General features: G+C 33.9%; 6 protein-coding genes across 6 annotated transcripts; 2 read left to right on the forward strand and 4 right to left on the reverse strand.

The window, feature by feature from the left end:
- Positions 1-123: 123 nt before the first annotated feature.
- LOC119663003 (histone H4) lies at positions 124-534 on the forward strand. The gene has a single exon (XM_038072664.1). The coding sequence runs from the start codon at positions 164-166 to the stop codon at positions 473-475; it is 312 nt and encodes a 103-aa protein (XP_037928592.1). The 5' UTR covers positions 124-163; the 3' UTR covers positions 476-534.
- Positions 535-1,990: 1,456 nt separating this feature from the next.
- Positions 1,991-2,735, reverse strand: LOC119663001 (histone H1-like). Its single transcript, XM_038072662.1, has one exon. The coding sequence runs from the start codon at positions 2,684-2,686 to the stop codon at positions 2,006-2,008; it is 681 nt and encodes a 226-aa protein (XP_037928590.1). The 5' UTR covers positions 2,687-2,735; the 3' UTR covers positions 1,991-2,005.
- An 8,714-nt stretch (positions 2,736-11,449) lies between these two features.
- LOC119662999 (histone H2A) lies at positions 11,450-11,824 on the reverse strand. The gene has a single exon (XM_038072660.1). The coding sequence runs from the start codon at positions 11,822-11,824 to the stop codon at positions 11,450-11,452; it is 375 nt and encodes a 124-aa protein (XP_037928588.1).
- Positions 11,825-13,487: 1,663 nt separating this feature from the next.
- On the reverse strand, positions 13,488-14,009 carry LOC119663002 (histone H3). The gene has a single exon (XM_038072663.1). It carries the CDS (start codon positions 13,923-13,925, stop codon positions 13,515-13,517), a length of 411 nt encoding a protein of 136 aa, XP_037928591.1. The 5' UTR covers positions 13,926-14,009; the 3' UTR covers positions 13,488-13,514.
- A 185-nt stretch (positions 14,010-14,194) lies between these two features.
- LOC119663004 (histone H4) lies at positions 14,195-14,604 on the forward strand. The gene has a single exon (XM_038072665.1). The coding sequence runs from the start codon at positions 14,231-14,233 to the stop codon at positions 14,540-14,542; it is 312 nt and encodes a 103-aa protein (XP_037928593.1). The 5' UTR covers positions 14,195-14,230; the 3' UTR covers positions 14,543-14,604.
- Positions 14,605-16,048: 1,444 nt separating this feature from the next.
- Positions 16,049-16,793, reverse strand: LOC119663000 (histone H1-like). Its single transcript, XM_038072661.1, has one exon. It carries the CDS (start codon positions 16,742-16,744, stop codon positions 16,064-16,066), a length of 681 nt encoding a protein of 226 aa, XP_037928589.1. The 5' UTR covers positions 16,745-16,793; the 3' UTR covers positions 16,049-16,063.
- Positions 16,794-22,287: the final 5,494 nt, after the last annotated feature.

Consider the following 22,287-nt stretch of genomic DNA (forward strand, 5'->3'; position numbering starts at 1 on the left):
TTTTGTTTTCTTTTGTTTTGTTTTGTTTTACTCAATCTTTTTCATATCTTTCATAGTGCTTATGTTTTCTATAAATAGTCGTCAATCATCCGTCGTCACTTCATTTATTGTTTGAATTTGAATTCGAACGGTTCTACCATATCTATAAAAATTTAAATACAAAATGACAGGTCGTGGTAAAGGTGGCAAAGGATTAGGAAAAGGTGGTGCTAAGCGTCACCGCAAAGTTCTTCGTGATAACATCCAAGGTATTACGAAACCAGCTATCAGACGTTTAGCTCGCCGAGGCGGAGTTAAGCGTATTTCTGGTTTGATTTATGAAGAAACTCGTGGAGTATTGAAAGTATTTTTGGAAAATGTGATCCGTGATGCTGTTACATACACAGAACATGCCAAAAGGAAGACTGTTACAGCCATGGATGTCGTATATGCTTTAAAGAGACAAGGCCGTACCTTATACGGTTTTGGAGGTTAAGCAAATAATCAATTATTGATTTAATAATGCAATAATATATTGCCCAATGGTCCTTTTCAGGACCCAAATAATCTTACACTTAAAGAGATAAATTTACATATATATGTGTTGGTATTTTTCTAATATTATAAAAAAAATAAAATTTATTATTAGCTTGATCGATTGATGTCTGTCGAGTATAATTGATAATTAAAATGATCAGTTTAACAGAGTCCAAAATATTTATTATTATAATTCTCAATTTCTTTGTTACATTAGCAGTATATATGTGGACTAGCTTCTTACGGGCTTAATTATAATTCTCATTCAATTTTTTTATAGAATAAGATAAATAGAACTGACGTATATAAGTAATTTGCGGACTGTTAGATATTGCAGTTTGAAGTTTCCACACAATGGTGTGAAAATTTTCTCCATTCATTCCTAAGAGGTGGTTTTAGTGAATTCAAATCTCACACTGAATCTGAATCTTAATCTTAATCCAAATCCAAGTGTTCAACAAGCAAAATGATTGCGGGGAAAATGAAAGTGAAAAAAATTCGTATATGAATTAAGTGAATTATGACAATATTATATAAAGAAAAGAAATAAAAGAACTTGTTATTGAAATAAATTAGAATATTTTAAAATTATCTTTAAGTAATTTGCAGCGTCTTGCAAGTGAGTACCGAGTGTGGTGTGTTAGTTATAAATTAACAAGTGTAATTAGAAGCATTATATAATAATAAATAAAATTAGCATAAACCACTATTTTTATTTATTTAAAATAGAATTTAAAAATGAAATTAAGTGAATAAAATATATACAAGTGAGTATTTCATCAAATAAATGACATATTTTGATATATAATATTTTATGGTCATTACTATAATAAATAAATAATTGGATATTAAATATAATAGAATAAGATAAATATTTATTAACTTAAGAATGATGTGAAGTATTGCACATAATGTCTAAATAAGAGAATATAATTTTTTTAAATGCATAAAGAATTTTTGTTTGCTTATTAGAGATTAAATTTATAGCGCATTACAGAATAAAAGAATCTCTTCATATTATTCATGAGGTATTATTAAAAGAAATGATCGTGCACTATGACAAGGTATATTGTGCCCATTACTCGGGTTAGAATGTTTCTCCAAGTCCGTTTTCTTTAATGAAAGACAATATAAAGTCCTAGTCTTTCCTAGTCTTGAATATTTATGATCCATGAAATACCCTCCTAGGTGTTTATTCCGTTTGTGCATCAGTGGACACTACCCAAGCACATGGTATACAGTTTCTCTCTTCTCTACAGTATCTGCAGTCTGAGTTGGATTGAATTCCTAACTTCGATAGGTGATTATTCAATCTTTAGTGACCGGTCATTAATAAACGCAATAGGTATACCATATACTAAAACATTTTATAAAATAAATAAATAAATAAATAAATAAATAAATAATGAATCTTCTTATCTTCTTTTTACACATATTTTGTAGCCCTAAAAAGGGCTGTTTTGATGAATTTAAAGTTTGATTTTTAAAATTATTTTTTTGCAGCAGTTTTCTTGACTGATGTTTTTTTAACGGCAGTTTTTTTAGGTTTTGCGGCCGCTTTAGCTTTTGTAGAAGTAGACTTTGGTTTAGCTGGCTTAGCCTTAACAGATCCAATCTTTTTAACACTTTTAACTTTAACTTTTTCAGTTTTTTTCTTTTCAACACTCTTCTTAGCTGCCGCAGATTTCTTAGGTTTTTTCTCTCCAGATACCTTTGCCTTTGACTTTTTAGTACCTGCAGATGATGCAGTAACCTTCTTCTTCGTAACACCTGATGGCACCTTCTTTTTCTTACCCTCGACAGACGATTTAGGAGACTTAGCAGCAGCAGCTGATAATTTAAATGAACCAGATGCACCTTTTCCTTTTGTTTGTATCAATTTGCCATTAGCTACAGCAGTTTTCAAATATTTTTTAATAAATGGAGCCAATTTCTGGGCATCACATTTATATGTGGCACTTATATACTTTTTAATTGCCAACAATGAAGATCCGCTGCGTTCCTTCAAGTTCTTGATAGATGCATCAACCATTTGTTGTGTTGATGGATGAGATGGAGCTGCAGAAGGTTTTTTTACTTTTGTTGCCTTTTTAACAGCAACTTTCTTTTCAGGAACGGCAGTTACCTCCTTTGGAGAATCTGTATTTGCAACGGCAACAGCTTCAGACATATTTGCTTTTTAATATTCCGTAATATTCTTACTTATGAATATTTTTTCGCATTTTTTTTTTATTTTAAAATGTTGCTTTATTGATAATTTCATTGTTCTTACATAGTTTTCTTAAAGCTAGAAATTTACATTAAATTTTGTACATATATATACAGTTAGATCTTAGCATACTTAAGTATTTTTCTAAGAGTAATTTACATTAATAATAGTGGTATGATAAGATTGAGTTTTAGACTTTGATTACGTTATAGTTTATTTTTTCTAAAAAATTATTTAAAAAAGAAAATAGCCTCGTTTGTTATTTTTTCCTTAAATCTACCTTAGAACTAACTTACGCCTACTATATACAATATTTACAATACAGTTTATAAGATTTTTTACAGTGTTTTTTTAGTATTTATTTTTTTTTTTTTTTTTTGTTGTATATTTCTTTCTAACTAGGTTAGATTAATTACAATGTGAATTGTGCGGTGGAGTACACTGGACGGACAAAGTCATTTGAGGAACCTCTTCTATGGTAGTATAATAATTTATTGTTTTCGAAAAGCATGTTATTGTCGTTAAGGATACCCAGATGCAGTGGCGAGAGATACCTATCTGTCAAAGGAGCCACGATGTCGTGTGCTTTACCAAGGTAACTGTGAAGTAAGTTGTTGTTAATGGTTGACATATTATTTAGGAATCTGATGGCTGCTTGGACCAGAAAGGAGTCAATTCTACCCATTTTGCTATATGTATATAAAAAGCTATTGCTCAGATTGTGATACTGCCCTCCGTGATGCTGCCTAATTGCTGGAGGGATACAGTTTCTTAGCATGTGCCTTTCAAATTTTCTTAGCCTCTCCATCTGGTGGGAGGAGATGTTGAACCAAACCGGGAAGCCATAGCCCAGGAGTGGCCTAACCAGTTGTTTATAGCAATTTCTTTTTATATCTTGCCTTAGGAATTTGGCTCTGCGAAAAATGGATGAGTAGGTAAAGAACGCTTTTCTGGCTTTGTCTAGCGCTGCGTTTACATGGGGTATGAAAGAGAACCTACTATCTAACGTAATACCTAGATATTTCAGCGTGCTACGGGATTGTATTTTCTGCCTATTGATGACTATATTGGGTATGTGCTTTTTCGTGGCAGGAGGTAAGAATTTCTTTAGGCCCTTCACAATTATGCATTGACACTTGGCGACGTTTAATCGCAGTTTCCACTTGTTGAAATACTTGTGGAGTTGCACTAGTTCTTTATTCAGTAAGGTGTTGGCCTGAGAAGCTCTAGGTTTAGAGGCGAGGAGAAGTATGTCGTCTGCATAGATTAACAGCTTGACGTCCTCACTAGCTACTGCAATATCTGCCAACAGAACATTATAAAGTATGGGGCCTAGCAGTGATCCCTGAGGCACTCCTTCACCAACCAATTTTAGTTCGGAGCTATTATCTAGGTGTTTTACAAAGAATTTCCTATTTGTGAGGTAGTCTAGTATTACTGAGCATAAGTGTCTATCAATTCCAAATAAGTTGACCATTTTATAAATAATACCTTCTATCCATGCGGTGTCGAACGCTTTTTCGAAATCTAAGGACACTGCTATAGTAGCTCTTCTCCTGTTCAAATTGCTAGTGACTGAGTCGGCTAGCAGTGTTAGAGCGTGTAGTGTGGAGAGCTTACGTCTGAAACCAAATTGGAAGTCTTTGAGGACATGATTGTTAGTCAGTTGTGTCACTAGGTCTTCCAGAAGGAACTTTTCATATAGCTTACTGATATTGGATAGAAGTGAGATTGGCCTATAGCTGCTTATATGCGAGGCGTCCCTGCCATTTTTTAGCAGAGGAATAACCCTGGCTACCTTCCAGGCGTCTGGGAAGTAGCCCAGATTGTACATTTGATTAAACAGAATGGCAAGGCACCTCCACAATTGTTGGCTGGTCTTTTTTAATATGAAATTGGGGATATTGTCTGGGCCACAGCTTTTCTTATTGTTTAAGGATTTGATTTTAGACCCTATATCTTCTGCAGTGATGCATGGGAGAGTCCTACTAGAAACTGAGTCCCTGACAGCATATCCATCTGCTGTTCTATCGTTACTAAACTGGGTGAGAATTTCAGGATTCCTAAGGAGATTCACCTCTTTTTCAACCTGAGCACCGAACAGGTAGTCTCCCATCTGCTTGTTACCATAGTGTACCTTCTCGAAACAATCTGCTAATGCCTCAACTTTGTCTGAATTGTGTGTGAGTGTTGTGTCATTACCTAGTCTGAGAGGAGGAAAATCTTTGAAACTGCTGATGCCACAGAGCCCTTTGAGGTTTCTGAATGTTCTAGGATTTGGCTTTAGATTCTTGAAGCTATCATTCCATCGAGTTTCTTCGATCCACCTAATGTGGTTAGTGATGATGATGTCTAAGTTGTTACTGATGGCTTTTAAAGTATTTCTCCTGGCTGGGTCGGCACATCTCCATATAGCTCTCCTAAGCCTCTTTTTCTCTTTGATAAAATTTATAACATACTGCGGAAGTTTAAGTAAGCCTCTGCGTCTAACTACTTCTGATGGAACTGCTTTCCTAATTGCATTGGAGATTACTCCGTTAATACCAATAATGCAATTGTCTATTTCGGACTTAGTTGCTACTCTATCTGGTGAAAGTATGTAGGGTGTGATGTGTCCATCAATTTCTTTATTTAGCGTCTTGCAATTGACTTTGTCATAGTTAAGCACAGTCCTAGGAGTGGCCAACTCGAGGTCAGAGGTTTCGAGCACTAGCTCAACAGCCTGGTGATCAGAGTCGCTGTCGAGAGTTCTGAGTTTATTTCCTAGACCACTATGATAGATAGGAGATACTGTAGGTGAGATTATAAAGATATCAATGTATGATTTACACGAGGATACACGGGTGGGTTTGCTAGTGGGAATTAGTAACATGCACATCCTATCAAGCCATTTTCTGAGGTTGTTACCACTTGTATTGCAGATCATCCCACCCCAGTCCCTATGTTTGGCGTTAAGATCTCCTGCTAACACTACATGCTCGGTGCTCAGACTGTTATATAGTAGGTCTAGGTCGCCCTCTGTTACTGTGATCTTGGGATTTGCGTATAGCACGACGAAGCTAATCAACTCTCCATTGGTTAATTTTAGCTGAACACCTGTGCTCTCAATGTTATTAGTAGGCATTTGAAATACCACATGACTATATCTTTCCTTCACTAATATGGCTGTGCCAACTTCTCCTTTAATGGATTTATCGGTACGAATGATATTGTACCCTTCGAACTTAAGGCGGTGCCGATGGGTTAGTCTAGTTTCAGCCACCATAACAATGTCGGGTCTGTGTTTTTGCAAAAAAAGGTTAAACAAATGTCTTTTACTGTGGGAAACTAGGGAGTTCACATTTATGAATATACTTTTTAGTTGTTTAGTCATGGATGCGCAAATTAATGAACAGATTAAATAATGCTTGGGATTTTTGATCGTCATTGCCTAATTTCTTGTAACTGCTGGCAAAGTCACTAACTTTTTTCAGACATTGGCTGAAGTTACTGCCAAAGATACGGTGACATTCGCTGTCCATTTCGCTTGCTAAGATTGTCTGTACTTTGCTGCCAGAAGTTGCTAGTGGGGTGTGAGATCGTTTTAGGGCTGAGGCGTACGATATTTTGTTGCTAACTGTGCTACTAGGCATTACAGTGGAGATAGGAGGTTTAGGAAGGGAAGGCACTTTTCTTTGTTCAAACCTACTTATTATTTCTAATCTTTTTGGACAAGATTTGGCGCTGGCTACATGCCCTACCTGATTGCAATTTATACACTTGGGGGGAATTCCTATCTGTTTGGTTAAAGCACCTGTTGCTGGGTGCTTGGTGATAGTTACTTCGGTGTTTAAGCTTCGAGGGGGCATTGTGCAGTTGCTGGGACCGTGAGATTCCCCGCATTTGACACAGCGATATGGCATGTTGCAATTGCTTGCAACATGCATGAACCTTTGGCAGTTCTTGCATTGAATTGGCCACTGCTTCTGGGCATCCTCAAAGCTAATTTTACAATTTAGGATATATTTGATATTTCTAAATTCTTTAATGTCTGATTGTTTGTCCAGCTGTACTAACCACCTGAAATTTTTTAGTTTGATCATTTTTAAAATATTTACATTGAGATTGAGGTCATTTATATAATCAATGACTTCTTGCACCTCATACGATGGTGACAATTTGTTAATTATAACCGTATAAGGTTTTTCATTTGCTGGCGTGTATGTAAAAAAATTTAGATTTTTGCTTTTCAGCAAAGTTTTAACGCTGTTGTAGTCTTCCATCGTAATGGTGCTAACATGCGTGACATTCTTATTTTTTATATTAATTGTAAATTTATTGTGGCCCAGTTTGTGGGATAACATATTTATTAGCTCCTTTTGAGAGGAGTCGTACACTACGAATAATGGAGGAGCAATGGTTCGCTTACCGACCTTGGCAGTTTGTTGAGTTTTCCTTGTTGTTGTTGTTATCGGCTTGCTGGTGGGCTGTGTTGCCGTATTTTTCATCTTGGGAGCGACTGCTTCCTTAGGTGTTGGGAACTGTTGCATTATTGAGATGTTTGGAGGTAGAATGCCGTCGCCATTGGTGAAGGTCATGGTGTAGGCAGGCTGGTTTAAGTTGCTGCTACTGGTCATATAGTCCTCAGGTGGGTTAGAATGTTCTCTTTCAGCATCGCTTGTTGCAGCATCCATTTCATCATCTATGTTGTGTGTAATAGCGACTGCTGGTGTTGCGGTGTCGCTGATGGAAATTACCTCGTTGTGGTGGTGTGGATGGGTAGTCTTTGCCTCAAGCAGTTCAGCCACCATTGCCTTGTATTTCGCGACTTCAGCTTGCAGATGCTGGACAAGTTTACGCATATCAGCCCATTTGCCTTCTACGAAGTTTTCAGCTTCGGAGCTTGTAGAATGACTTCTCTTCTTCTTCTTCTTCTTTTTATGATCATCATTATTGTTAATTTTTTTGGATTCTACATTGGTGGCATCGTTGGATGCAGGAAACTGATGATCAGCACCAGCAGCATTTGTGGAAATACGCGCATGTATCTCAACATGTGGTGATGTCGATTCTGCATCTTCATCGTCCATGATGGGAGTAGAGGTGGTTTTGTATATATTACTTTTTTTTTTATATTTAAATTATTCCACAATGTCCTTGAAAATTAATTAATTAATTAATTTTGGTAAGTTTATTTATTTACGAGCACTTGTTAGATTTGGAATTTGTGATTGAGCACATGTAATATTAATTTCATTTAAAATTTTATGATTTAGTTCAACACAAGATATTTATAATATTTGTTTTTTTTTTTTTTTTAAGTTCACAATTTTTCCTTTATATTTTTTTTTGATCACATTAACTAGATATTTTATGAATTCCAGGTAATTTAAGTTGTAAATTTTAGGCAGATGTTTAAAACAGGTGTACATTCGATGCGAGTTTGTTTACACAGGTAGAATATTTTATTGCACGTATTAAAACACAACCGTTCTTTCCGAATCCACTCAATGAATATAATCAATGAAATCAATGAATCAATCAATGAATAATCAATATTTTTTCGCATTTTTATGGTAGCTTAGCTCACTTTGTACGAAGCGCCGAGAAGAGCGCATTTATAAAAATTTTTCATTAATACATATTTCTACTGAGTTTGAAAAAATTTTTCAACATTTATTATTAATTTTAAATAGACCAAGTAAATTAAACACAATTATTTAAATCAAATTAAGTAAAGAAGATATTGAATATTTTATTACATTCATTTTTATACTAATTATAATTATATAAAATATATAAAAATTGGTTTAAACTTTAAATTTTGTAAATCTATAGTTGAACTTGTTAATAAATTAGAATATTTTAAAGTTATCTTTTGTATAATTTATATATTAAATTATTTATTAAATAGTTTATTCAATTCTCTGTTAAATTATATATATGGTTTTATATATTTCATATATTTATAAATGCAAATTTAATAAAACATGAGATGCATAAAAACGTCAGTTTTAACATTTTGAATGCTTATGTTTTATCCTATTTTGAAATATTAACTCAATTTATATAAAAGTTTAAAATTTCAAAGCACTAATAGAAATAATTATAAATAAATATATTGTATTTTAATTAGAATATAAGATTATCACTTTTAATTATATCAAATAGTGTCTATTTGAGATTAGATATCCATCCATAATGTTAACATGTTACATTGAATTCGTTTACTTTAAAATATGTTTTAAGATTTTCTATACGTATTATTTTTAAAATTTTATTACAAGTTTTAAATAATTTTTAATCATGTGAAAAATTATTATATATAAACGTTATTAATAACATATCAGCAATTAAATTTATAGTTTTCAATATCATTCGAATATAACAACTGTACGTATCCTACTTAATAGAATTCATAAAAAAAAATTATATCTACATACATGATTAAAAATATATAAGAATGAAATCATTTTACTTTTTCTTTTATAATTATAATTTAATCATTTAACTTTGACTATTATAAGTATTTTATTAAATATGTATATTTAAAAAAAATGTTCTTTTTATTACTTTATAATTAAAATAAAATTAAAATTAGATGTGCGTATTCTAACATTTTTATAAGGAGTGATATACGACATAAAATGTTAAAATTTAAGATGAATTTTTTTATAAACTAACATGGATATGGATAACATTTAAATAGATACTGAAGTATATATATAAACTTGCGGCTGCAATCTTCCATAGTCATTCCTAAGAGCTAGTTTTAGTAGGTTCAAGACTCACACAGTGGCTTCGGATGTTTTCCATCTACTGCCATAAATCTTTTATAAAATATAGAATATTTTATAAAACTAATTCAGATACAAATTTTAAAAACTCTACCTTTAAATAATTTATCTATAATAATAAATATTACAATACCAAAATATTGAAATAGTAACTATGATAATAATAGTAAACATTTAGGCCGTGTGCGAGTTCGAGTATATTTAGGGGAAATAGTCAATTATGTCGGTATGGCAGCGATTGTTGGTACATACCAGAATTTCTAATGAGATAAATTAGGTGTTACCATTTTGAAAATTTTATAAGATGTTTAGTAAATAAATAAATAAATTTTAAAACTTTTAAAAGAAAAATAATTATTTTTTATATGTTTCCTTCTTTATATTATGAATATTAATGTTTTTTAATAATTGTATCACATTTATTTAATAATAAATACAAATATTTGGCACAAAATTATTAGGTTCTTGATTTCAAAAAGGTAATTATGAAACTTTATGCTATTGGCCTGGCAACGTTATTTGTTTTGTACATTTTTATTAGTAACAAATATAATATTAATATTATTGTAACTTAGATTATACTACCTGCGAAGATTTATGTATCTATTTATTGATACGCGAATCTATGATAAATATTAAAAGATTCTTAATAATATATAGGGTTAGGCGATTGAAGTGTTACAAATTACACAGCGATATGTTTGTCAAACTGATATTGCCAACTACGTCAAATTCATATGAATGACAGCTATTTATATTGTTTACAAGTTACCACAAGCATTTGCGTCTAAGTTTTATAGAACTAATATTATTCGAAATGGAATTAAAAAATAAGTGTGATTGCATTATATTTGGTTGGAAAATTACAACTAGCTATTGTGCTTGAGCTCAAATATCTCAATGTGAATAAAATGTTTGTGTATCGTACCTTAAATCGTTATAATAGCTCAGGCAGAGTCACCAAATGCTATAGTGGTGGACAAAAAAAAAACAGCAACATTGCCTAAAATGGTTCGGAAAGTGAAGGCTCGACTTAAACGAAATCCACGTCGTAGTACTAATCAAATGGCCAAAGAACCGATAATATCTGAACGAAGCATCTGACGCATTTTCCAAAATAAGCTCAAGGTAAAGCTTTAAAAGTTCCAAGGCACAAGATCTTGCACCAAAGCAACAAAAAGTTAGACTCGAATGAGCAAAGGAGTTGTTACGCTGGGCCAATTTGGAGAGCAAGTTGAGAACTAAAAAATAAGCCAGTTTCGATACGCTGAAGAAAGCTTTTATTCAGGAATAGGCCAAAATACTGGAAGATCACAGCCATAGTCAAGACAAAAGGTGGCCACATCAAGCTAGAGTGAATGGATTGTGAAATTTTAATTATTTTCACAAATTTTTGTAATTTGAATCAATAAAAAAATAATGTGATCGCTTGAATAGGTAACACTTCAATTATCTGACCCTGAATAATAAACTTGCATTCTTAAAAAATAGTGGCACAGCGAACCTGCTTTCTAGGAAGTCAATTGGAACGCATACACACTCGTATGTATAAAAACTGGTTGATACCTGCTGCCCAAAAACAAAAAAAAAAATTATTACTATGTAGCAAAACGCAGTGTTAAGTTATACACTAACAATGCTATGTATTTTATCTGTTATGTAGGCTGATTTACAATTTTCGAAGATTTCGATTTCATGAAGGTCTTCCAGGAATGTAACGGAACAGAAGGGCGAGGCAAGAAATGATTGATTGTTAAGTGTTTTAAAGTATGGCTTGTGTAAGTTAGTAGGGTAGGTATGATAGTATGTACAATATTTATATCAATTGATTTAATGAAATACATTTTCTTTAATAAAATAAATTTTGTCGTCCTGAAAAGGACGGATTAATTGATAGTTAATTCTCCACGTATATGTATTCGTATTTTAATAAATAAAATAAAATAATTTAAGCCTTCTTTTCTGTTTTCTTTGGCAAAAGTACAGCCTGAATGTTTGGTAGTACACCACCTTGTGCAATTGTAACACCAGACAATAATTTGTTCAATTCTTCATCATTACGTATGGCCAACTGTAAATGACGAGGAATGATTCTTGTCTTCTTATTATCGCGTGCTGCATTGCCAGCCAATTCAAGAACTTCAGCAGCCAAATATTCCATAACGGCAGCTAAGTAGACTGGAGCACCTGCACCAACGCGTTCAGCATAATTGCCTTTACGCAATAATCGATGAATACGACCAACTGGAAATTGTAATCCAGCACGATTTGATCGTGACTTTGCCTTGCCTTTAACTTTACCACCTTTACCACGACCAGACATAGTTGAGTTGAGTTTCTAGTAGTTGAGATTTATAAAAATTGGATCTATTTTTTTTTAATGATGCCGACAAATTATCTCATATACTTTTTCTAAACGCAATTTAAAATAAAAAATTGCTTTAAACTTTCGTTTGAAAAATGTTTATATAGAAACGGAAATTGCCCCAAATCGACGATTAAAATTTAAAATCAGAAATCATGCCACCAAAAACTAGCGGAAAAGCAGCCAAAAAAGATGGAAAGGCTCAGAAAAATATAACCAAAAACGATAAGAAGAAGAAGCGCAGGAGGAAGGAGAGCTATGCTATCTACATTTATAAAGTGTTAAAGCAAGTCCACCCCGATACTGGTATATCATCGAAAGCCATGAGCATCATGAACAGCTTCGTGAATGACATATTCGAACGTATTGCTGCTGAGGCTTCGCGCTTAGCACACTACAATAAGCGCTCCACCATTACTAGTCGGGAGATTCAAACTGCTGTTCGTCTTTTACTTCCCGGTGAACTGGCTAAGCACGCAGTTAGTGAAGGAACAAAAGCTGTCACTAAGTATACTAGTTCCAAGTAAATTGCGTTATATCAAACAAACACCACTTATTCAAAAGGCCCTTTTCAGGGCCACAAAAATATTCAATTGAGTTGATAATTTCTCTATATTATAAATATGTATAGATTCCTGAAATTATTTACGAAAACTGACAGGCTTACCAATACCGCGTTATTGAATCTCAGAATGGTTGCAAGCTCCTCGGGGAGGTACGCAGATCTGATAAAGTTATAAACAATAATCCAGACAAGGATTATTGTTAATAGAAAGTAAAAGTGCTCAAGTGCACTGACTCAATTAACCTCAACATAATAATAATATAAATATGATATATATTTTGTTTTTGATATTTCTTTTAAGAGGCTACTGATAGAAGAAAAAAAATAAAAAAAAACTTTGACAGTCTCTTCATGAATTATCAGCTATCGTTTGGTTGTTAGTGAATAAATGATTCAATCAACAAATTAATTTCTGTCAGTTTTGACGATCTTACAGTTTTTTGATCATGGATAATATAACCTGCTAAATAGAGTTAACTCTTGAATTAACGAGTGTTAATCCTTATCATCAGTCTTAGTACTATCATCGCTTTTAAATTGATATATTCTATATTTGCATTCGTGCTTTAAATTTGAAAACATACAATTTCATGGGAGCTCTTTTACAACTCATTCCTTAAACGTTCTTTTAGTAAGTTCAAGTCATTTACATTACATTATGGCTTTTGATGCTTTCTGCTTACAGCAAAAGAAAAATAAAACATATTGATTCAATTAAATGTTATGACGTGAAACATTCTATGTCTAATGATATACTATATGATACTAATAATAGTATACATATGATACATATTAATATATATTATGCTACTTCTAATAGCTATGTCTATACTATATCTATATGATATAATTTATCATTATCTCTTTTCTTTGAATAAACTTACTATTATAATTGTTGCATTTACATTTACATTTACATTTTGCTTATTTTATTTTCATAGTCAAAAATAAGCAATTGAAAATAGTCAAGCAATTTCAAACCCTGGATAAGTCATGTCATTTATTTATCTCTTTTCTTTATATAATTTTGGTCCTGAAAAGGACCGATTTTTGTATATTTATAAAATTATATTGCTTCCAATCTTAAGCACGTTCTCCACGAATACGTCTAGCCAATTGAATATCTTTTGGCATAATTGTAACGCGTTTGGCATGAATTGCGCATAAGTTAGTATCTTCAAAAAGACCCACTAAGTATGCTTCGCTAGCTTCTTGAAGAGCCATTACAGCAGAACTCTGGAAACGTAAATCAGTTTTGAAATCTTGTGCAATTTCACGGACCAAACGCTGGAATGGCAATTTGCGAATCAAGAGCTCAGTACTCTTTTGGTAGCGACGAATTTCACGTAAAGCTACAGTTCCTGGACGATAACGATGTGGTTTTTTCACACCTCCAGTAGCTGGTGCACTTTTACGTGCGGCTTTGGTAGCCAATTGTTTTCGTGGTGCCTTACCACCAGTCGATTTACGAGCAGTTTGCTTTGTACGAGCCATAATTTATGAGATATGTTACAATATGGTATTTTAAAAAATAGCGCAATTGAATAGCTCAATTTTCTCATCATACCTGGATGTTCTGTTTCAACTATTCACATGTTTTAACATTCATTGTTTCTCATATTGCTTATTCTTTTTGTTTTGTTTTCTTATGTTTTGTTTTGTTTTACCCAATATTTTTCATATCTTTCGTAGTGCTTATATTTTCTATAAATAGTCGTCAATCATCTGTCGTCACTTCATTTATTGTTTGAATTTGAATTCGAACGGTTCTACCATATCTATAAAAATTTAAATACAAAATGACTGGTCGTGGTAAAGGTGGCAAAGGATTAGGAAAAGGTGGTGCTAAGCGTCACCGCAAAGTTCTTCGTGATAACATCCAAGGAATTACGAAACCAGCTATCAGACGTTTAGCTCGCCGAGGCGGAGTTAAGCGTATTTCTGGTTTGATTTATGAAGAAACTCGTGGAGTATTGAAAGTATTTTTGGAAAATGTGATCCGTGATGCTGTTACATACACAGAACATGCCAAAAGGAAGACTGTTACAGCCATGGATGTCGTATATGCTTTAAAGAGACAAGGCCGTACCTTATACGGTTTTGGAGGTTAAGCAAATAATCAATTATTGATTTAATAATGCAATAATATATTGCCCAATGGTCCTTTTCAGGACCCAAATAATCTTACACTTAAAGAGATAAATTTACATATATATGTGTTGGTATTTTTCTAATATTATAAAAAAAATAAAATTTATTATTAGCCTGATCGGTTTATGTCTGTCGAGTATAATTTATAATTAAAATGATCAGTTTAACAAAGTACAAAATATTTATTATAATTCTCAATTTCTTTGTTACATTAGCAGTATATATGTGGACTAGCTTCTTACGGGCTTAATTATAATTCTCATTCAATTTTTTTATAGAATAAGATAAATAGAACTGACGTATATGAGTAATTTGCGGACTGTTAGATATTGCAGTTTGAAGTTTCCACACAATGGTGTGAAAATTTTCTCCATTCATTCCTAAGAGGTGGTTTTAGTGAATTCAAATCTCACACTGAATCTGAATCTTAATCTTAATCCAAATCCAAGTGTTCAACAAGCAAACTGCTTCCGGGGAAAATGAAAGTGAAAAAAATTCGTATATGAATTAAGTGAATTATGACAATATTATATAAAGAAAAGAAATAAAAGAACTTGTTATTGAAATAAATTAGAATATTTTAAAGTTATCTTTAAGTAATTTGCAGCGTCTTGCAAGTGAGTACCGAGTGTGGTGTGTTAGTTATAAATTAACAAGTGTAATTAGAAGCATTATATAATAATAAATAAAATTAGCATAAACCACTATTTTTATTTATTTAAAATAGAATTTAAAAATGAAATTAAGTGAATAAAATATATACAAGTGAGTATTTCATCAAATAAATGACATATTTTGATATATAATATTTTATGGTCATTACTATAATAAATAAATAATTGGATATTAAATATAATAGAATAAGATAAATATTTATTAACTTAAGAATGATGTGAAGTATTGCACATAATGTCTAAATAAGAGAATATAATTTTTTTAAATGCATAAAGAATTTTTGTTTGCTTATTAGAGATTAAATTTATAGCGCATTACAGAATAAAAGAATTTCTTCATATTATTCATGAGGTATTATTAAAAGAAATGATCGTGCACTGTGACCTACAAGGTATATTGTGCCCATTACTCGGGTTAGAGTGTTTCTCCAAGTCCGTTTTCTTTAATGAAAGACAATATAAAGTCCATCTTTCCTAGTCTTGAATATTTATGATCCATGAAATACCCTCCTAGGTGTTTATTCCGTTTGTGCATCAGTGGGCACTACCCAAGCACATGGTATGCAGTTTCTCTCTTCTCTACAGTATCTGCAGTCTGAGTTGGATTGAATTCCTAACTTCGATAGGTGATTATTCAATCTTTAGTGACCGGTCATTAATAAACGCAATAGGTATACCATATACTAAAACATTTTATAAAATAAATAAATAAATAAATAAATAATGAATCTTCTTATCTTCTTTTTACACATATTTTGTAGCCCTAAAAAGGGCTGTTTTGATGAATTTAAAGTTTGATTTTTAAAATTATTTTTTTGCAGCAGTTTTCTTGACTGATGTTTTTTTAACGGCAGTTTTTTTAGGTTTTGCGGCCGCTTTAGCTTTTGTAGAAGTAGACTTTGGTTTAGCTGGCTTAGCCTTAACAGATCCAATCTTTTTAACACTTTTAACTTTAGCTTTTTCAGTTTTTTTCTTTTCAACACTCTTCTTAGCTGCCGCAGATTTCTTAGGTTTTTTCTCTCCAGATACCTTTGCCTTTGACTTTTTAGTACCTGCAGATGATGCAGTAACCTTCTTCTTCGTAACACCTGATGGCACCTTCTTTTTCTTACCCTCGACAGACGATTTAGGAGACTTAGCAGCAGCAGCTGATAATTTAAATGAACCAGATGCACCTTTTCCTTTTGTTTGTATCAATTTGCCATTAGCTACAGCAGTTTTCAAATATTTTTTAATAAATGGAGCCAATTTCTGGGCATCACATTTATATGTGGCACTTATATACTTTTTAATTGCCAACAATGAAGATCCGCTGCGTTCCTTCAAGTTCTTGATAGATGCATCAACCATTTGTTGTGTTGATGGATGAGATGGAGCTGCAGAAGGTTTTTTTACTTTTGTTGCCTTTTTAACAGCAACTTTCTTTTCAGGAACGGCAGTTACCTCCTTTGGAGAATCTGTATTTGCAACGGCAACAGCTTCAGACATATTTGCTTTTTAATATTCCGTAATATTCTTACTTATGAATATTTTTTCGCATTTTTTTTTTATTTTAAAATGTTGCTTTATTGATAATTTCATTGTTCTTACATAGTTTTCTTAAAGCTAGAAATTTACATTAAATTTTGTACATATATATACAGTTAGATCTTAGCATACTTAAGTATTTTTCTAAGAGTAATTTACATTAATAATAGTGGTATGATAAGATTGAGTTTTAGACTTTGATTACGTTATAGTTTATTTTTTCTAAAAAATTATTTAAAAAAGAAAATAGCCTCGTTTGTTATTTTTTCCTTAAATCTACCTTAGAACTAACTTACGCCTACTATATACAATATTTACAATACAGTTTATAAGATTTTTTACAGTGTTTTTTTAGTATTTATTTTTTTTTTTTTTTTTTGTTGTATATTTCTTTCTAACTAGGTTAGATTAATTACAATGTGAATTGTGCGGTGGAGTACACTGGACGGACAAAGTCATTTGAGGAACCTCTTCTATGGTAGTATAATAATTTATTGTTTTCGAAAAGCATGTTATTGTCGTTAAGGATACCCAGATGCAGTGGCGAGAGATACCTATCTGTCAAAGGAGCCACGATGTCGTGTGCTTTACCAAGGTAACTGTGAAGTAAGTTGTTGTTAATGGTTGACATATTATTTAGGAATCTGATGGCTGCTTGGACCAGAAAGGAGTCAATTCTACCCATTTTGCTATATGTATATAAAAAGCTATTGCTCAGATTGTGATACTGCCCTCCGTGATGCTGCCTAATTGCTGGAGGGATACAGTTTCTTAGCATGTGCCTTTCAAATTTTCTTAGCCTCTCCATCTGGTGGGAGGAGATGTTGAACCAAACCGGGAAGCCATAGCCCAGGAGTGGCCTAACCAGTTGTTTATAGCAATTTCTTTTTATATCTTGCCTTAGGAATTTGGCTCTGCGAAAAATGGATGAGTAGGTAAAGAACGCTTTTCTGGCTTTGTCTAGCGCTGCGTTTACATGGGGTATGAAAGAGAACCTACTATCTAACGTAATACCTAGATATTTCAGCGTGCTACGGGATTGTATTTTCTGCCTATTGATGACTATATTGGGTATGTGCTTTTTCGTGGCAGGAGGTAAGAATTTCTTTAGGCCCTTCACAATTATGCATTGACACTTGGCGACGTTTAATCGCAGTTTCCACTTGTTGAAATACTTGTGGAGTTGCACTAGTTCTTTATTCAGTAAGGTGTTGGCCTGAGAAGCTCTAGGTTTAGAGGCGAGGAGAAGTATGTCGTCTGCATAGATTAACAGCTTGACGTCCTCACTAGCTACTGCAATATCTGCCAACAGAACATTATAAAGTATGGGGCCTAGCAGTGATCCCTGAGGCACTCCTTCACCAACCAATTTTAGTTCGGAGCTATTATCTAGGTGTTTTACAAAGAATTTCCTATTTGTGAGGTAGTCTAGTATTACTGAGCATAAGTGTCTATCAATTCCAAATAAGTTGACCATTTTATAAATAATACCTTCTATCCATGCGGTGTCGAACGCTTTTTCGAAATCTAAGGACACTGCTATAGTAGCTCTTCTCCTGTTCAAATTGCTAGTGACTGAGTCGGCTAGCAGTGTTAGAGCGTGTAGTGTGGAGAGCTTACGTCTGAAACCAAATTGGAAGTCTTTGAGGACATGATTGTTAGTCAGTTGTGTCACTAGGTCTTCCAGAAGGAACTTTTCATATAGCTTACTGATATTGGATAGAAGTGAGATTGGCCTATAGCTGCTTATATGCGAGGCGTCCCTGCCATTTTTTAGCAGAGGAATAACCCTGGCTACCTTCCAGGCGTCTGGGAAGTAGCCCAGGTTGTACATTTGATTAAACAGAATGGCAAGGCACCTCCACAATTGTTGGCTGGTCTTTTTTAATATGAAATTGGGGATATTGTCTGGGCCACAGCTTTTCTTATTGTTTAAGGATTTGATTTTAGACCCTATATCTTCTGCAGTGATGCATGGGAGAGTCCTACTAGAAACTGAGTCCCTGACAGCATATCCATCTGCTGTTCTATCGTTACTAAACTGGGTGAGAATTTCAGGATTCCTAAGGAGATTCACCTCTTTTTCAACCTGAGCACCGAACAGGTAGTCTCCCATCTGCTTGTTACCATAGTGTACCTTCTCGAAACAATCTGCTAATGCCTCAACTTTGTCTGAATTGTGTGTGAGTGTTGTGTCATTACCTAGTCTGAGAGGAGGAAAATCTTTGAAACTGCTGATGCCACAGAGCCCTTTGAGGTTTCTGAATGTTCTAGGATTTGGCTTTAGATTCTTGAAGCTATCATTCCATCGAGTTTCTTCGATCCACCTAATGTGGTTAGTGATGATGATGTCTAAGTTGTTACTGATGGCTTTTAAAGTATTTCTCCTGGCTGGGTCGGCACATCTCCATATAGCTCTCCTAAGCCTCTTTTTCTCTTTGATAAAATTTATAACATACTGTGGAAGTTTAAGTAAGCCTCTGCGTCTAACTAGTTCTGATGGAACTGCTTTCCTAATTGCATTGGAGATTACTCCGTTAATACCAATAATGCAATTGTCTATTTCGGACTTAGTTGCTACTCTATCTGGTGAAAGTATGTAGGGTGTGATGTGTCCATCAATTTCTTTATTTAGCGTCTTGCAATTGACTTTGTCATAGTTAAGCACAGTCCTAGGAGTGGCCAACTCGAGGTCAGAGGTTTCGAGCACTAGCTCAACAGCCTGGTGATCAGAGTCGCTGTCGAGAGTTCTGAGTTTATTTCCTAGACCACTATGATAGATAGGAGATACTGTAGGTGAGATTATAAAGATATCAATGTATGATTTACACGAGGATACACGGGTGGGTTTGCTAGTGGGAATTAGTAACATGCACATCCTATCAAGCCATTTTCTGAGGTTGTTACCACTTGTATTGCAGATCATCCCACCCCAGTCCCTATGTTTGGCGTTAAGATCTCCTGCTAACACTACATGCTCGGTGCTCAGACTGTTATATAGTAGGTCTAGGTCGCCCTCTGTTACTGTGATCTTGGGATTTGCGTATAGCACGACGAAGCTAATCAACTCTCCATTGGTTAATTTTAGCTGAACACCTGTGCTCTCAATGTTATTAGTAGGCATTTGAAATACCACATGACTATATCTTTCCTTCACTAATATGGCTGTGCCAACTTCTCCTTTAATGGATTTATCGGTACGAATGATATTGTACCCTTCGAACTTAAGGCGGTGCCGATGGGTTAGTCTAGTTTCAGCCACCATAACAATGTCGGGTCTGTGTTTTTGCAAAAAAAGGTTAAACAAATGTCTTTTACTGTGGGAAACTAGGGAGTTCACATTTATGAATATACTTTTTAGTTGTTTAGTCATGGATGCGCAAATTAATGAACAGATTAAATAATGCTTGGGATTTTTGATCGTCATTGCCTAATTTCTTGTAACTGCTGGCAAAGTCACTAACTTTTTTCAGACATTGGCTGAAGTTACTGCCAAAGATACGGTGACATTCGCTGTCCATTTCGCTTGCTAAGATTGTCTGTACTTTGCTGCCAGAAGTTGCTAGTGGGGTGTGAGATCGTTTTAGGGCTGAGGCGTACGATATTTTGTTGCTAACTGTGCTACTAGGCATTACAGTGGAGATAGGAGGTTTAGGAAGGGAAGGCACTTTTCTTTGTTCAAACCTACTTATTATTTCTAATCTTTTTGGACAAGATTTGGCGCTGGCTACATGCCCTACCTGATTGCAATTTATACACTTGGGGGGAATTCCTATCTGTTTGGTTAAAGCACCTGTTGCTGGGTGCTTGGTGATAGTTACTTCGGTGTTTAAGCTTCGAGGGGGCATTGTGCAGTTGCTGGGACCGTGAGATTCCCCGCATTTGACACAGCGATATGGCATGTTGCAATTGCTTGCAACATGCATGAACCTTTGGCAGTTCTTGCATTGAATTGGCCACTGCTTCTGGGCATCCTCAAAGCTAATTTTACAATTTAGGATATATTTGATATTTCTAAATTCTTTAATGTCTGATTGTTTGTCCAGCTGTATTAACCACCTGAAATTTTTTAGTTTGATCATTTTTAAAATATTTACATTGAGATTGAGGTCATTTATATAATCAATGACTTCTTGCACCTCATACGATGGTGACAATTTGTTAATTATAACCGTATAAGGTTTTTCATTTGCTGGCGTGTATGTAAAAAAATTTAGATTTTTGCTTTTCAGCAAAGTTTTAACGCTGTTGTAGTCTTCCATCGTAATGGTGCTAACATGCGTGACATTCTTATTTTTTATATTAATTGTAAATTTATTGTGGCCCAGTTTGTGGGATAACATATTTATTAGCTCCTTTTGAGAGGAGTCGTACACTACGAATAATGGAGGAGCAATGGTTCGCTTACCGACCTTGGCAGTTTGTTGAGTTTTCCTTGTTGTTGTTGTTATCGGCTTGCTGGTGGGCTGTGTTGCCGTATTTTTCATCTTAGGAGCGACTGCTTCCTTAGGTGTTGGGAACTGTTGCATTATTGAGATGTTTGGAGGTAGAATGCCGTCGCCATTGGTGAAGGTCATGGTGTAGGCAGGCTGGTTTAAGTTGCTGCTACTGGTCATATAGTCCTCAGGTGGGTTAGAATGTTCTCTTTCAGCATCGCTTGTTGCAGCATCCATTTCATCATCTATGTTGTGTGTAATAGCGACTGCTGGTGTTGCGGTGTCGCTGATGGAAATTACCTCGTTGTGGTGGTGTGGATGGGTAGTCTTTGCCTCAAGCAGTTCAGCCACCATTGCCTTGTATTTCGCGACTTCAGCTTGCAGATGCTGGACAAGTTTACGCATATCAGCCCATTTGCCTTCTACGAAGTTTTCAGCTTCGGAGCTTGTAGAATGACTTCTCTTCTTCTTCTTCTTCTTTTTATGATCATCATTATTGTTAATTTTTTTGGATTCTACATTGGTGGCATCGTTGGATGCAGGAAACTGATGATCAGCACCAGCAGCATTTGTGGAAATACGCGCATGTATCTCAACATGTGGTGATGTCGATTCTGCATCTTCATCGTCCATGATGGGAGTAGAGGTGGTTTTGTATATATTACTTTTTTTTTTTATATTTAAATTATTCCACAATGTCCTTGAAAATTAATTAATTTTGGTAAGTTTATTTATTTACGAGCACTTGTTAGATTTGGAATTTGTGATTGAGCACATGTAATATTAATTTCATTTAAAATTTTATGATTTAGTTCAACACAAGATATTTATAATATTTGTTTTTTTTTTTTTTTTAAGTTCACAATTTTTCCTTTATATTTTTTTTTGATCACATTAACTAGATATTTTATGAATTCCAGGTAATTTAAGTTGTAAATTTTAGGCAGATGTTTAAAACAGATGTACATTCGATGCGAGTTAGTTTACACAGGTAGAATATTTTATTGCACGTATTAAAACACAACCGTTCTTTCCGAATCCACTCAATCCAAATCAATCAATGAAATT

This window comes from Teleopsis dalmanni, unplaced genomic scaffold (assembly GCF_002237135.1).
Source record: "Teleopsis dalmanni isolate 2A unplaced genomic scaffold, ASM223713v2 unscaffolded_contig_0073, whole genome shotgun sequence".
In the NCBI taxonomy this organism is placed as follows: Eukaryota; Metazoa; Arthropoda; class Insecta; order Diptera; family Diopsidae; genus Teleopsis; species Teleopsis dalmanni.

Bases quoted from the DNA above. Each gene is read 5' to 3' on its own strand.
- LOC119663003 (XM_038072664.1), top strand. From the start codon at position 164: ATGACAGGTCGTGGTAAAGGTGGCAAAGGATTAGGAAAAGGTGGTGCT.
- LOC119663001 (XM_038072662.1), bottom strand. From the start codon at position 2,686: ATGTCTGAAGCTGTTGCCGTTGCAAATACAGATTCTCCAAAGGAGGTA.
- LOC119663000 (XM_038072661.1), bottom strand. From the start codon at position 16,744: ATGTCTGAAGCTGTTGCCGTTGCAAATACAGATTCTCCAAAGGAGGTA.
- LOC119663002 (XM_038072663.1), bottom strand. From the start codon at position 13,925: ATGGCTCGTACAAAGCAAACTGCTCGTAAATCGACTGGTGGTAAGGCA.
- LOC119662999 (XM_038072660.1), bottom strand. From the start codon at position 11,824: ATGTCTGGTCGTGGTAAAGGTGGTAAAGTTAAAGGCAAGGCAAAGTCA.
- LOC119663004 (XM_038072665.1), top strand. From the start codon at position 14,231: ATGACTGGTCGTGGTAAAGGTGGCAAAGGATTAGGAAAAGGTGGTGCT.